This window comes from Haemaphysalis longicornis, unplaced genomic scaffold, assembly GCF_048455015.1.
Source record: "Haemaphysalis longicornis isolate Haplotype H1 unplaced genomic scaffold, Haemaphysalis longicornis Haplotype H1 scaffold_9, whole genome shotgun sequence".
NCBI classification, from domain to species: Eukaryota; Metazoa; Arthropoda; class Arachnida; order Ixodida; family Ixodidae; genus Haemaphysalis; species Haemaphysalis longicornis.
In genome coordinates, this window is record NW_027526460.1 from 134,165,326 (window position 1) to 134,181,691 (window position 16,366).

A 16,366-nucleotide genomic window follows, 5' to 3' on the forward strand; every position below is an offset into this window, starting at 1 on the left:
CTTCATGCGGGCACCTGAAGCGTACAACATGTACACCTTTGTGAAGATTTTGGCTGAGCGACGTATTTGTGGACACTTGTATGAAATATAAAAGAAGGTTCAGTGCATATAACAGGGATATGACAGTAGCTCTTCAAACAAACAATACACGGTGAATATTCGAAGCAAAATAAAATATGCATATAACAAAACACTCCACTTAGTTCAAGACAGTAAATAAACGGAAGTCCTTACAAGGCAATCAGAACAATGCAAAAAAGGTGAGCAACAAGAAACCATATAATCGTCACTTCCTAACCCCCGAGCTCGGCCATACCAACACACGAGCCCACTGACTATACCACGAGCACGAAAGCTTCGGTACTAGCAATAAACTTTTCTTTTTGTCCTTTAATTCTTCGAACAGCTCGCTCTCTATACTTCGCGATAGAGATCAGGGGTAATATGCTAAGTATCGTGGGTATAGGGGTGCGGACCTCTGAGCAATTCAATATCTTCGCGCAGATTTTGACAGAGCGTGCAGAAACATTGTACCCATTTCCTTGTGGATGAATCTGCGAATGCCGGCGCACCGGCATAGCAGGTGCTAGAGATGCGCGTTTCTGGGAAACCTGGAGAGGAATATGCACACGCATTACTACGTAATTAACGCGCTGTGAAATAAATGGTAAAATACAGGTACACCAGCCACAAAAGCAACGTAAAACAACGTCTGCTCATAAAAGCTTATTTAATGAAGCCCGCTCATTCGTGCTTAGTAAAGACAGCTAGGAAGCATGCGTTACAGGCGATCTAGAGGAAACTAAAAAGCGCCTAAAATATTACCGCATGGAGAGCGTGGACTACGAACAGAAAGATGGCCAAACGAATAAATCTGAAAACAGTTTAAAGAAACTTGTAAGAGGAGTTAAACGGCTGTTGTGACAGGATGTTTGCAGTAACAAATTATTGTTACTGTTTGGATGTCTTCGATTGTCACTTACATTATAATGCAGTGCTGCCTGCAGTGGTTTTACTGATTATTTGCCTACCGCAGTGCTATCAACAAAATCAGCATAACAGCGCTTCATTCCCCACTCAGTACCTGTAGAACTGCCCTTGTTGTTCCTCGTAGTATTCTCCAAGAAAATATCAAATCCCGACCTGAAAGTGTAATACTCGGGTGCAAAATAAAAGCGACATGCTTAGCGCCAATTCTGGATTTTTTCAAACCCAAATACGTCATCCTGGTGAGATTCCAGCCGCATAATATGATAGAAGGCAGACAACTCTGGTAGCAAGAATGCACGAAACAAAGGGCAGGACAGGAAAATGCAAAAGGTAGAAAAGAATGAGAAACATCAACAATCAGAGGCGACGGTCGCAATGTACAATTAAAAAAAGTAAACAAAACAATGCCTGAAAGAACTCAAAGAAAAAATCGGAAAAGAAATCAAAATGGATGAAAAGGTAAATTCAGGTGCGACACCAGAGTGATAGAAAGATTGAACGAAACGGAGGCAGGACGAGGAGCTCAAGGACGCGAAATAAGCGGAACCTGAAGTAAAGAGTCACTCAGAGATGGGTAGGAAAGTTCACTTCGAGGTCGCGGGTTCGATTTCCGGCCGCGGCGGCCGCTTTTCTGATGGAGGCGAAAAGCGAAAACGCCCGTGTGTACGAGATTTCGGCGCACGTTAAAGACCCCCAGGTGGTCGAAATTAATCCGGAGCCCTCCACTACGGCGCGCCTCATCGCCTACGTCGCGTCGGCGCGTTAAACCCTACAATCATCATCAAAGTTGACTTCGGTCACCAACTAGAATAGAGTAAAACAAGAGCGAAGAAAAAAGTATTAGAAGCAAATGTCAAGCAGAAGCAAATGATACACGCAAGAAAAAAGAAGCAGAAAGTGGCAGAAGTTACACGAAGACACAAATAGCTTCTAGCGCTTTTTAAGGAGAACTATCTGATCCCACTTCTACGAAACTTACTAATTTTTTTACTCAAAGGCTTTAAAACGATCGGGTTCCAAAGCGAAAAGATGTAATATTTGATGACAGTGACCCTAATGGCATAGTTTTCAATTTAAAGAATATACTTCTGCGCTGAAATAAAAACTAGAGTATGGCAGATGAAGATGATGATGTTTAAAGGCCCTCCCTTCGTATCGGGACTTCCGTTTTCCCCAACCGACTTGCCTGTGTTATTTTTGCCCTACCCTTAACTAACCTAACGTGTTTCCCCCCCCCCCTCCAGCCCGTTTTAAACTCCCACCGCTCCTCCCCCTTCATGTCCTTGCACACATGTTCACCTCCCCCCCTTCTATTCCAAATTCTAATTCGGCTTGTCAGACAACGAGCGCCACCTAGTGAGAAGTAGGTAAACTAAAGTGTGTTTCTTGTTAATTTTATACTACAGTTGTGATATATTTTTAGAATAAGCAAACTAAGCTGGGCTGTTAGGTACATTTTCATGAAACTAAAGTTTCCTGAGAAGTTTTGGAGCATCCTGCTGTAGCACAATGATTTTCAAATCCGGGGGCCATGCACTGCGAAATGCACTGGAGGCCATGCACTAGGGGTCTGTCTTTACTTGAGGTGGCATAAATGCTTTAGAAGTGTTGAAGTTTGAGCTTGCTGGTACGCGACTGACGGGCAAATAGCGCATAAAATGCAAACAAGGGATACCAGAAGGAGGCGAGACAAGCACTACCTGTCAGACTTATTCCAATTTATGCAGGAATGAAAAGAGGGGTGCGCCGTACCCAACAACGTCGCCGTACGTATCAATCCATTCTCGGTAAGCCTTCACAGGAGACTGTAAAGCAAAGGAAATCTCGTAAAACCAGAGAAGATGGAAAAAAAAACGTCAAAGGGAATCTAATACTGCAACAAGCATGATTTGTTAATGTAGTCGTGCTCTTTGATTACGGATATTGTGTGAGCCTCTTCTGGACTTCCTATACTCTGGCAAGGCTGTTTAGTTTCAGTCACTCCTGGAACTGTACTTTGAGTGCGTTCGCAATGTGTGAGAGGGAATCACGCATTCTAGTGTGTTTACAAGTCAACGGCAAGGAATAAATTTACGCACACACTCAACAGTAAAAAATGATGTTTAAAACCCGGCGCTGCAATGCTTTTGCTATTTTTCCCATAAACATCAACGTGTACGATGTGGCCTCAAAAAAATTAAAATTGGGCCCCACTACAAACATGCAGCTACCTTGGTAGCCAGCAAATCAAAACATGAGCAGATAAATCTCCGTTATGCAACTCACACAAACTAACATACGAATGTCGGGCCTCTACAAATCCTAAATATGTTATATTATATTTCTGCGTTTCAGTTTCACAAGAAATGCTACCCAGATAAAAGCACGCTGAAAGTATGCCAACTTCAGTTCTCACTATTCTGTTTTATACACGCATCAGCAAACACCACGTCCGCATGTGAGGAGAAACCTCTGGCAAGTGTATTCAATTAACACTTACGGAAACACCGCTATTAGAGCAGGCGCCTGCTTCTGACTTCGCCAGCATTCCCCTATTTATTTATTTATTGATTGACTCATTTATTTATTTATTTATTTATTTATTTATTTATTTATTTATTTATTTATTTATTTATTTATTTATTTATTTATTTATTTGTTTGTTTGTTTGTTTGTTTGTTTGTTTGTTTGTTTATTTATTTGTTTATTTGTTTGTTTATTTATTTATTTATTTATTTATTTATTTATTTATTTATTTATTTATTTATTTATTTATTTATTTATTTATTTATTTTCATGTTTAACGCGCCAGCGCTACACATGCGAAAGGCGTGCAGTACTGGAGGTCTTCGTATTAATTCTGACAACCTGGGGATATTTAGCGTACTCCCAGATCTCGAACGCATGTAGTTCTGTCGTTGCGCCTCTATCATGAAATCCGCAGCACAACGCCTTAGCCAATCAGCCACAGTGGCGGGTGCCAGCCTTCCACTACTGCGAGCGACAAAGAATGGACCGAAACGTCCTGATGAGGCGAGTCTAGATACCGTATTACGTTCATATCTCAGTCGTCTTCGTTGCACTTTTCGTTTCACGAGAAAGTTGAAGTTGAGCGTATCTGTGCACCTTAAACCGGCAGTTGGACACAGCTTGTTCTGTTTTTATTTTGTTTGGCCCAATGGCGCAAAGCAGAGACTTTTTTTAATATTTTGTTTTCATTGTACTTTTATTTCGCCTTTCTCTTAATTCGGATTTTTTTATTCGGCGGGCGTGTTGTTCTTAGTTTGTTTTTGCTTTGGGTGGCGACGCTGGATGTAACGCGAGGCCAAGTCTATTTTTATATGTCTTCTTCTGCTTTTATATCGCCTCCGTGTACAGCGGTTTTCTAAGCACAAGTTTTCTATTTATTTTCGTACAAACCAGTCCAAAGTACATTCTATATAAAAATAGTTATTTCTCTTTGACTATCTGTCTACTCATGGGTACCTCTGAGCAATGCAAAGCTGACTAGTATGAAGCGTACCACCAGTAATACCACAGCTTTGCAAGGCCCATTTTTTTAAGGCCGGATAGCTGGCTCTCTTAAGCGCCAAAGGAGCGCCCTGGGTGGTGCGGGCCCGAAGAAATCTCACGGATAGAGGCAGGGCCCACCCCCGGCAAGCATGAATCGGCTTCAATGCGCGAAGATAACCTCGCAGCGAAAAAAATTAGCAGTGGCTTAGCTCGGCAATTCGAGGACATACGTAGCCTGAGCTACCGTTCAGTTGGTTGTTCTTAGGCTTCGTGTTTGTCTATGATAAGCTGATTATCATGCTTACTGCTGCTAAAACGATTTCCCATCCAATCCAATACAATACGATATAATTTATTCCAATCCAATTCAATCCAATCCAATCCAGTCGCGACGGCGGCGGCTCCGGTGCGCCCGCTGTGCGCCGTGAGACGTCACTGCTCCTCGTGCATGCGCAGCACGGCTCTCCAGGATACATGCGAAACTGCTCAACCTCGGCCAGTGTAGCTCACGCTGCAAAAACCAACTACTTTAAGCGGTTTCTGCTCCAATCGCTTGGAAGGGTGACTAGGGTATTATCTTAAATTGTGATCATGTGATTTAACCATACACATTTAAGTTCGTGGGTAGTTACACTTACGGACGTTTACTACAAGTTGACGGCAATGCTTCTTTATTGCCTGTCATATTGCTCTTCTACTTGTGTCCTGATTTTCTGCTTAGAAGCAAATTTTGATACACAATACATAATAAATAATACATACGCGAAAACCACGAACAACTGAACCCACGCATACTACCCAATGACATTGCCTCCTCTCCCGCGCACCCTGAACTCTATGCGGTGCACCCCTTACCTATATATGAAACTCTGTGTCCTTTCAATTTTTCTTGCGCATAACTCCATACTCGGGACCTGATCAACAGCAGCTTTAGTACTTTTCATCTTCTTTTTCGGATCCCATTTGGGTATCGAGTCTAAAGTAGACAGAGCGCAAGAAATTCTGCTCCTGAGCTTGAAATAATATAGTTCGTAGACGTGTATGACCTTCGAAATCAATATGAGCGGTTAGTGCCTATTAGCTTCGAACCCACCTTTGTTGCAAACCGGTATGATTTTTTAGTCCATACGATTTCGCAGTCGAATCAGTCCTGAGCTCAATGAGAGGGGGCACAAGGAGTACTCGTTTTGCATGCGTTTTCTGGGAAACCCACAAACTGACAATAGTAATCATATTGACTACGAATAAGCTCATATGAGGTGTGATCCCATTTTTCCACACGGCTTTCTGCAGTTTTTGAATGTTAGATGAAGTCGTCAACTGGCTGATTAGCATGCGATTGATTAGCCCATGCGACCACTACAGTGGTGAAACTTAGTTTGAGTGACACAGGATCAACTATTTAGCAATGAGCCTCCACTTGAGGGAGAAGTGAATGCAAAATGAATAAGACATCAAGTTGAGTGAGAAGCTGCAAGATATCCGGGATATGAACGTTAGTAAAAATGAACACCAGGTGCTCTCCATTGTTGCTACAAGCTACCGCAAGAGATAATAACTATGACGGGAAAGCAAAGGTGACCTTTAGTAAAGTGAGTGAGTGAAAACATATTTTATTGAGCCGGTGAAGTGGGAGTGGTTCCTTATTCCAGGCAGCCATGTGATGAGCGGGCAGCCTTCGCTCTGGAGGCCAAGAGTGTCTGGACGTCCAGATCGCTGCGGATCACCAGGTTCTCCCACAGCTCGGGGGTGGGAAGGGTGGATGTTAGAGGGAGGAGATTGGGGTTGTGCTTGCACTCCAATATGATGTGAGGAAGGGTACCGGGTTGCAGGCAGAACTTGCATTCGGCTGGAAATTGCGTTGGGAGCTTGCGATGGAGGCGGACTGGGTGAGGGAAGGTATTGCTCTGCAGTCGGCGAAGTACGGATTCTTCTTCTTTTGAGAGTTTAGGATGTGGAGGAGGAAAGTTCTGTCGCTCGAACCGGTAATATTGTGTATTATCTTGAAAAGTCAGTAAAGGGACGGACGGTGCGGTATCCTCAGTAGCCTGGAGGGACATGGCGCAGGCTTGCTGCTAAGCAAAGTTATTGCCCATCAGTGAGGAACGGCCAGGAGTACAAATGAAGGTGACTTTCCGGCAAGGTTGATGCTGAGACAGTAGTTTTAAATTTGAGCGGGCCACCCTTCCGACTAGGAAGCTTCTGCAGACTGCTTGAGAACCTGTGATGATGCGGGGTTCTTCGTATGAATGAGAGCTAATGCGATGGCGAACTCTTCGACAATCCATGTTGGCGACGTCTAGATTGTTGCAGATGCTACGAGGGTGGTCTTGGTGGTGACTATGGCTACTTGATGCTGTCCGTTGGGGCAGGTGCTAGCGTCCGTATAAGAGACATCTCCACACTTTCCATAGTTGGTCTTGTGCGCTTGACTTCGCGCTTTTCGGCGGCCGGGGTGTAGGTCCGGGTGCATATTTTTTGGCAAGGGGCGAACCCGGATAACACTTCTACAGTTATGAGGGAGGGGCTGAGAGGCAGTGGATTGGCATGGGACGTGAAGACTTTTCAGGAGGGCTAAGCCCGCAGGTGTTTGGGTGAGACGGAGACGTTGACTAAATAAATGACCTTCAATAAGTTCTGACACCGTGTGGTGGAGGCCAGTTGTAAAAGACGGGCCATGGAGGTGTTCATAGGAAGATTAAGCACATGTTTGAATGCTTATCGTATAAGCCGGTCAATGGTGTCCGTGTCACTTTTGGCGAAGATAAGGTATGGTGTGACATACGTGAGACGTGAAATAAGGAGACATTGGAACATGCGGACCATGTATTTTTCCTTCATGCCACGGCGGCGGTTAGAACCGCGTCGAAGCATGTGGAGACTTGGTTAAAAGCCTTGGAAAGCTTATATAAAGTTTCATTGTTGCATGCATTGGCCTGGGTGGTGAGACCTAAAATCGGGAGGGGAGGGGCTGGGCTGTATAGTATGGCCGCCGAGGTGGATGCAGACTGGTTCTTTCTGTGGAGCAGGTGGATGTTTACGGATGATGACAAGCTCAGACTTTTGGGGTAGCATTGAAGTCCCACGGAGGAGGCATAATTGGGAACGACGTGGGTAGCCTGTTGAAGGTAGTCTTGGATGTTTCCATTGGAGTCAGTGTCTGTCCATATGGGGATGTCGTCTGCGTAAAGTGCGTGATGTATGTGAGGGATGACGTCAAGTTTCTGGTGCAAATCCAGGGGGGTAAGATTGCAAAGGCGTGGAGAAAAAACTGAGGTGTGCCCTGGTTCCCCAAAGCAATAGCCTGGTTTTAACGTAAGCTACACAAATAATAGCTTGCCGATGAGTAAGAAAATCTGTAATGTATAAGTACGGTGGCCGCCGCCTGTTTGACTGAGGTTGGATGGAAAGGAGGAATACCAAACATTATCAAATGCCCCTTTTAGATGCGACTGCATCTCATTCACTCGCCTTGTCCCTCCATACGGCGTTGTTGTTGTCCGTCCACACCCCTTCCCCATTCTCCTCGCCGCGCGAGCTGCGCTCTCCGCCGCTCACCCCCTCTCCTCTCCGATAGCGAACACTCTCTCGCGAGGGGCATTGGATTGGATTCGATTGGCTTGGCTTGGCTTGGCTTGACTTGGCTTGGCTTGGATTGAATTGGATTTGGATTGGATTGGAGTAAAGTGGATTGTGTTGGATTGTGTTGCGTCATAGCCGCGCCACGTTGCGTTATAACCGCGGTCGTTCCAGCACCGGCGTTCCGATTTCGGTCACGTGCATAGACTTGATCTTCGCTGCAAATTGCACGGTGGGCCCGTTACTTTACCATCCACTACCCGTACACTTCACCGACCACAAGGCCGTCATTGTTAACGTTACGCCTCGTGTTAAATAAAGAATACATCATACGCGTTCCTCACACGTTTCACGCAATTAGAGAATCAACCCAACGGAAACACCAAGTGAACCCCCAAGATGCGTCGCATCTCCACAGGGTTCCCCTCGCGGGAAGGTGGGGTAATTTTTTAAGTCCCAGCGAGAATGGCCCGAGGGTAGCAGCGAGTCACTTGAGCAACGACTTCTTTAATTCGAAGAAGAATATCTTGTGTAGTGGGATGCTTCCTGAAGCCATACATTTTTTATTGCGATAGTGCGCCCGTTGGCATAAATACTATGTCACAAGTCACAACTCCCTTTTCGCAAAGAATCGGAAGAAGGAGCGATGGTGTGGTCCCCATATCCACCGATGAAAGTCAGGTGGCCTGCCAGGATGGAGGCCTGTGCCTCGAAGGTGTCGTGTTCTGGCCGCTTCCAATGAAGGGCGCGTCCACAGAAAATGCTCTGTGTCCGCATCTTCGGCAGGAGCCGTGCAAAAGGTGCAGTTTTGTGGAATCAGGGCATGGTAGCGTGGGGGCCACTCCCGGGTAACCGCGGTATACATGGTGTCGGGTATAAGGCCTTTTTCTTCAAGGAAGGGTGGGAGGCGCTATAGTATCATTCTTCCCACTAACGTGTCCACACAGGGGGTCATAGAGACGAACTGACGGATTTCAAAAACTTCTAATTCGAAGCTTTTAGCACCTCACTGATGATATACGTACCCTAAAACGCACTGAACGAAAGCCAACTTTCTCTGACTGTGAATATGATCGTGAGTGAAGCGTATAAAAATTAAAACGCTCCCCTGCGAAGCTTCGGGACAGATCCGTTAGGCCCCCCAACCCGCTAAAAGCTTATGTGCAGCAGAAGGAGGAGGTGACTCAAGCGTGCGACGGCGTTACCTATATAGGCGTAACGTCATGTGCTCATGTGAACGTCGACATCCCACAGTTCGACGTACGATGAGAATGACGTTGCTCTTCATGCCGTAAGGCTGGCAGGTGCAAGACGATAGGTCTCACGTTGCATTTTGAGGTTTAGGACGTTAGGCCTAACGTCACATTTTGAGGTTTAACACCATGAACCGACACCCACTCGAAAAAGTACTAACTCTACGCCAAGCAGCGGGTACCAGTTTCCGACATAGACCCCAAACCAACTATTATGCCTACGGAGCGCATGCCCCAGAGTTGCTGCGGCTATCCTAGAAAAGTGGTGCATACCTTTGGAGTAGCAAATATGATTGCCAACCAAGGAATCCATACGAGGAAGCTTTGCGTTCAACCATGATCCTCGTAAGACGGAGGGGTGCGTGATTTTTTAATGCAAAGCGTTACTACTTTCGTCCAGCGGTTTCATGGAGGATGCGCAATGTGGCCTTTTGATGGGAAGAAACTTCGATGGGCAGATGAGATCAAAAAGTTTCCTGGGATCAGTTGCTCGGAGTTAGCACCGGACCGGGATAACTGGAGAATACTGGGAGAGGCCTTTGCCCTGCAGTGGGCGTAGATAGACTGGTGATGATGATGATGATGATGACACCAATGGTGACACACCCCTCGTAGCGCATCGCGTGATTCACCGGGACCGTTGCCGGCGCTGCGCTCAAATGCCCGTTTTAAGTCGTTTTGCGACTTTACGGCGGCGGCCGCTACGGGAGCGGCCGCTCAACTGATGGGCAGCCGACAAAAACCACGGCCGCCTTCCACGCCTGCGCCGAAGGTCGTCTGGGACTATGTGACTCATCCTGAGCCGAGTTCGCCGAGAATGAAAGCGAGGCCGGGCCTCCTCCTGTGACCGTTGCTCGGGACCGAACGGCTTTGAGCCGTGTTCGGCAATACAGCTGCATCAAAGGTTAAGCAAGCGAAACCAAGACTCAACCAGATAGGCCAAGCTTTTGCTTTGCATATCCAAGGTTAGCTGAGCTAATCCGCAAACATTTTCTTGGTTTCTCATTTGTATTGCTTTCGCAGAAATAAATCCCATCAAAGGCCCATAAAAACTGTTCTCTGTCCCTGCCCGCAAACCCTCAGCGCTACGCAGACTGCCTTCTCCTCTTCCAATAAAAATAACCTTCCTCCTCTTCTCTCCTCTCTCGGTATATGTTCGAGCCATGCAACGTATTGTCATTGTGATAATAACGACATGACTTGAAGCCCAATGTGGGATAAGCAAAGAAAGTCACTTTCCGAACTGGCATTAACTGTTTAAATGATGGCAAGCCTAATTGGTGCAGCGTAATTGTTTTTTTAGGAGTACCAGGAATCCCCTGCCCGAAAAACAAAGCAAAATTACGACCTACGATAAATTCTCAATAACTTACACAGGAGTGCTTTTTTACATGAGAAATGCCGCACAGCATTATAATACAAGTCTCTGTAAATATGTTTTGTTCAGCAAAAACGTTGGGTGTAAGATATAGCCATTTCGCCGGATATTACGGCTTCGACTGGAGCAAGCACTTGGAGTAATTGTGGCTCTTGTTTTCACGTTACACTCAATGCTCACCTTTTGATAGACCTCCAAGATGTTGCCGAAAATGATATTTGGCTGAGGCCCTGGTATGCCAAGATTTGCAAAAAATTTGAAGTGCTGTCTTCTTTTCCTGCACAGCAAATTGAAGACGTGGGAATTTCATACAAATAATGGAAGCTCATTTGTAGAAACAAAGAGGTGCATACGCCGTGCTATACGCAGAAAATGGTCCGAAATAGCTTACGAGATATCGTACACCGTGCACAAACAGTGCGAATAATATTTTAAATGGCTTATCTTCGTTCGGCTGAATCGGCCCCCGCCTACTGCAGGATCGTTATCATTAAAGTATTTTCCAATCCAATGCAAATCCCTATCATGCTAGAAAATTCTACAAACAAATTAGTACTCAAGGACCATAAGTAATTTCGTCCTCTAATGCGTATTTTGGGGCGTAGATTTCTATTCATTAGCATGAATGAATTGTGAACTTGAAACAAAGTCCAGCTCATAAAAAGCATGTTCAGTCAATGCAGTAGCAAAACATTTGACCGATGGATAGATAACACATCCGCCATCGACACCTTCTTGCTCTAGTTCTTGCTATTAACTTTTCTTTATTTTCATCGCTCCAAGCTACCTGAACATAAGCGAGCCGGAAACAAAGTTATATGCAAGAGCGAGCAAACTCACAACAGCCAGTGAACGAAGAAGAGTACGACAGCAGTGAGGAAGAGTTCCCACATGATCTCCTGGAGCATTGTTCCCGGCCTGGGTAAAGAATTTAGTAGTAGTTAGGTAACCGCAACAGAAGACGGCACAATTATCCACTTTTATGCACCCAGAATACATAAATGTCATTTTTCTGCGTGTTAAAATGACAGTGAAGTGACTTGTAAACTATAAACATTCTATAATTGCCTGAAAGAACAAAATCTGATATAAATCGGCTTTGTTATAATTTTTAATTACCAAAATACGTTATAAATTGTCGCTTCCGCCACCCCATACTCGCCTTCAATTTTTGATGACCGCAGGGCTTATAATAGTGCTGGACCGAGCATGGCTCAACGTTCATTGAGAAATCTCCTTAGGTGGTCGAAATTACGCGCTCTATAGCTGAGATGTACCTTCGACGCCTAAAAACCTAAAAACGTGAAAATTTTTAACCTATCTGAAATCGTATTTGAGAAAAATGGAGCAGTGATCAGATATTTTCATAGAACTTTCAAAAATGTCGAAAGATTGCAATATCCTTTCTTGGTACTCCCGCGCTGATTCTGCCCTAGACTCACTCTCGGTGGACACGGAAACCATGAAACAAACGTGTTTTCAACAGGGCGCTTCTGCAGGGAAGCCGAGTGGAAAATAGTGGTCAGTTTCCTCCACTTGCAAGGTTCTGTAAACATGAAACAGCTGCCGCACGCCTTTGCCGTCATAAACCCAACCACCCGGGGAGCGTGGGCGACCGTTTTTCAGGGCGCGGCCCTCTGGCAGCCATTATCCGGGATTCACTGCGTAGGCGTCAGCGTAACCGAGTGACCAAACACAGCAGCGACGGGCGAAAGAAAACGAAGAGGAGCGTCGGCAAAGAGTGCGGAGGAGGGTGGCACGCGCGGGTATGGCGTCATCTCTCTCACTGCCTCCCAATCGCTCTGTTTTCAGGTGTCGTAAGCAAAGAGCGCCCTTCGTCTCCCCAGACGCTGTTCCCTCGGCCGCTAACACAAGCCACGTGACATTCACGCGGGAGGTTTCAGCACGGTTTGCAACAGCATGCTCACTACTTCACCCTGCGTGGCTAATCTGAACGACGTGACATTTGCGCGGGAGGTTCAAACATCATTTGCAACAACACGCTGGACGGCGGCGGCGATTCGCTTCGAGATAACAGCAGAGTAGCGCGCACCTCCATGCGTTTACTGATCACGCGATTACCTCCTCACACTCAGCAGATGTGTGCCGTGACCGAGAAGACTGAAGCTCACGTTGCGGCCAAATTTCGCGTCAGGGAGTATAGTAATTGTCAGTTCATTTTAAAGCAAAGTTCTACTACTTTTGCCCAGGGATTTCGTGGAGGATGTGCAAGGTAACCTTTTGACCGGAGACACCCCCGGCGACACACCCCTCGAAGCGCATCGCGTGATTCGCCGTCGCCGACGCCGCTGCCACCGAGGCAGCCGGCCACCCCCGCAGCCTCCCATGCATGCGGCGCTGGGTCGTCTCGGGCCACGTGAATCGTCTCGTGCCTGGCGAAGAGAAACGGTGCGTTCACCGCACTCGCCCCGGGCGGACGCCGCGTTCGCGTGGCCTCCTTCTGTGACCGTTGCCCGGAACCGAACGGCTTTGAGACGGCGTCGGCAATACAGCTAAATCAAAGGTTAATCCAGCGAGACCAAGACTCAACCAGACTAAGCCAAGCTTTTGCTTCGCATATCCAATGTTAGCTGAGTTAAGCCGCAGCCACTCTTTACACCGGACTTCACACTGCACGCACAGTTGTTGTGCTGGCTGCGCTGCGACCCGCCGCACGAGGCTTGCTCAGCTCCGCCGATGTCAAGTCGCTTGCGTGCACTTGCGCCCTCGTCGCGGAAGTGGCCTCGTCCCCGTCCCCATCTCGCGAACGAAATGAAACGCTTAGTTGGTTACCATTCTTTATATTCGCAGGCGAGCTCTCTTAAAAAAGGCTCAGGCAATGGTTTCGCAAACTACGCATCGTACCACTCCTACCGGGATCCATTTATCATAAGCACTAATGTTTGTCAATACGTTTAATATCCCGTGGTTGACAAGGCCCACTACTGTGTAGAGTGGGCGCTCTTTACCGCAGAATCCATTTTCTGTGTTACTTCCCTCATTCTCTTGGTCAAGGCTAACCAAATCGTTCACCAATGAATTATTAATAGGGTCCAGCATCTGATAGAGCTGCTTAACGCACGAAGAATTACACACCTGATGCCAGATAGAGTTACTCTCCGGGAGGTTAGATTGAGTTGCCCATTTTACTTCATGCAGCATGAATAAATAAAAGCCACCTAACGGGTAATTATCACATCACCGATATATACCCTCTTTCTTAATCCTTGTGCACTTTCTTTTAAATATCGCGAGCAAAGGGTGAAGTGACGAATTTGTGTAGCGCCTGACTATAGTGCCAAGAATACAACGGCAGTATTCTAGGCACTATACACTGACTTACTCGGTTGTGCGCCAAATTCTGGCTTCCTGGGTTAGTGCGTTTTCATCTAACCATTTCCGCAACTTTCATTACAACTTTAGCACCCCACCTGCAGTGAAGTCTTTGCAGGTTAAAGGGTTTCTCTTGTCAGATGCGAGATAACCACGACTGTAGCGCTATGTGCTCAGTCAGCCGAAAAATAAATGCAAACTTTGTATACCCAAAGTTCTCCCTCTCAAGAGTTGTTTTCGTACCGTCTCACGGGTGTTTCCTCGAGTGGTCCGCACTCTACACAGCCTGGACGTTGACCTGCACCTTAAGCAAAGGAAATGCTAACCGGCTGAGGCAAGCTGATACCTATCGCATCCTCGCAGACATAGGTGCTTCACGATCGTGCAGCGTCAAAGTCTTCGGGAGTTAAGGGACCTATGTAGAGGCTCCAGCGGCGTGAAAAGCGCCTAGCTTGCCCCACAATCCTCCTCATCACCATGCACGAGACCTGAGGGTTGCTGCCTATAGAGCCTTACAAAGAGCGAAGACTTGAGACGACCTTATTTCCTGGGCGTAAGCTTGTGGGGGAGGCAGTTGAATAAGGCAGAGACACTTCTAGGCCATTAGAGCTCTATGGTCGGACTTCACTGCGGTGGCAAGAGCGTGATATAAGGAAAGCAAACACAGCGCTGCCCCACTGTTATGGGAAATGATGAGACACATACGCCGAAAAGCACGCTGCGAAAAAAAATGTCGCGAATGGTAAACTATTGGCAGCTGTCACTGTCAAAGGTCTTACTTGAAGGACATTCAAATAAAGGCTCAATACCTAAGGTCGTTGAGTGTCAATGAGCAAAAGCCCAGACCGCAGCCGTAGATCGCACCCCTTCTCCCTGGTAGTTTTAGACTATATAAAGCGATCTCTGGTGTTTTTCACGTCTGTACAACACACACAGTAAGACAGGTGAAAATTAGTTGAATGTCTCTCGCTCTGCTGGCAGGTTGCAAAATTATTTTTCTAAAGATAACCTGCCTTTACGTCTTCTCCGGACGTTCTCGGTGATGATGCAGTACTATTGCTCGTAGTACGGTTTAAATAATAGGTCAGTCGCAATGTAATAATTAAAATTAGTTAGTTGACTAGTTTGTTTAATGAAATTTTGCCGCAGTTGTCCGCTCCATTGAAGCAAATGGGGAATAGCCTTTCAGAAGGCAGCAGTTACATTGGTGAATTATTTGGGGCTGTTCCCAAATTTTACCTTGATGCCGCGAACATTTTATTTGAGCATAAACTTTTTATGCAAAAGCGGTATGTGCACTGTTATTTGTGTGGCATAAGTTCTCTGCCTTATTTTTAAAGCGAAAAATTTCATTACACTGTGTACAGAACAAGAAAACTCTCCGTAGCGTCAATCTGATCTTCTCCACTATCTCGTGTGGTTCCGCAATAAAAGCGTGTAATCCTTGTTCATTCCGAGGGGAGGCGCTGCAGGAAAGGGGATGGGGGAAAGAGTCCGAGAGAAATAATTCAAGGACGCGATGGCTGTCCCGAGCAGTGTCTGTGTTTTTTTGTCTTTCGGGAAACTGTGTGTTCGCTCCTTTTGCGCTCTTGGGTCGAAAACCGAGGTATCGCTCGGAAATTTTGACTTAACCGCGTTGAACAGGACCAGACTCTCTGCTCCGCTACAAAGAGTGCAACTGTGTACTTTAGCCGGAAAAGACAACAAATTTTGGAAGGATGCCGTGTTGCAACAACACGAGAAGTTGGAGAGGCTGTCTACATCAAATCAAAGGGAGCAAAGTGCGTAAGTGACCACTCTTTATCAATATACACAAAAGAATGGCCTTTTAGAGAGGTTTTTCTAAATGTGCGCTGGACAGTTGCCTGTGGTTTAGTGTTTAGGTGTGTCTTTTATTTCTCTGCTCTCAACCATTTTTTTTTTCGTTTAGCCTGGACCCCAGTCTATTTTGTTGCTTCTAGCGTGGTTCGGACACTAGAAAGAAGGAACGTTTTGAAGACGATGATCTTACTTCTGCAAATATTCTGGTCTGTCTGTATGTCTGTCTGTCTGTATCTGGATTCGTTCACCCGGTCAGAAGGCCAAGAGATTCTTTAACGAGACGCTTATATAGTAAAAAAAATTCCAAACTACTAAATATGGTGGCAATATTCATATTGAAAAATGGATGGGCAAAAAAATACCACGCATATTGGAGGTAAACGGGAATAAATAGGTGATATTTTCTGTAGTCTTTTAATTAAAAATACATCGCTGCCTGGTTTTCGTCCGAGCAAATAAAATAATATGCCTTGAAAAAAAATGTCTTGTCCCCAAAATATCAAAAAACGCTAGCGGCACT

General features: G+C 45.9%; 1 protein-coding gene across 4 annotated transcripts in view; it reads right to left on the bottom strand.

Moving 5' to 3' along the window:
- The window catches only part of LOC144151506 (cytochrome P450 3A6-like), a 49,212-nt gene that overhangs the window by 28,484 nt on the left and 4,362 nt on the right, over positions 1-16,366 (bottom strand). For 3 of the 4 annotated variants that reach the window (XM_077682578.1, XM_077682580.1, XM_077682577.1), the window contains exons 2-4: positions 11,533-11,610; positions 10,873-10,969; positions 2,743-2,795 (exon numbers count right to left, since the gene is read on the bottom strand). In XM_077682578.1, the coding sequence (XP_077538704.1) occupies positions 2,743-2,795; positions 10,873-10,969; positions 11,533-11,600 (218 nt within the window). In that variant the 5' untranslated portion in view covers positions 11,601-11,610. Of the gene's footprint in view, positions 1-2,742; positions 2,796-10,872; positions 10,970-11,532; positions 11,611-12,134; positions 12,293-16,366 lie in introns of those variants that run through there. The other variant, XM_077682581.1, reaches the window with a different exon arrangement.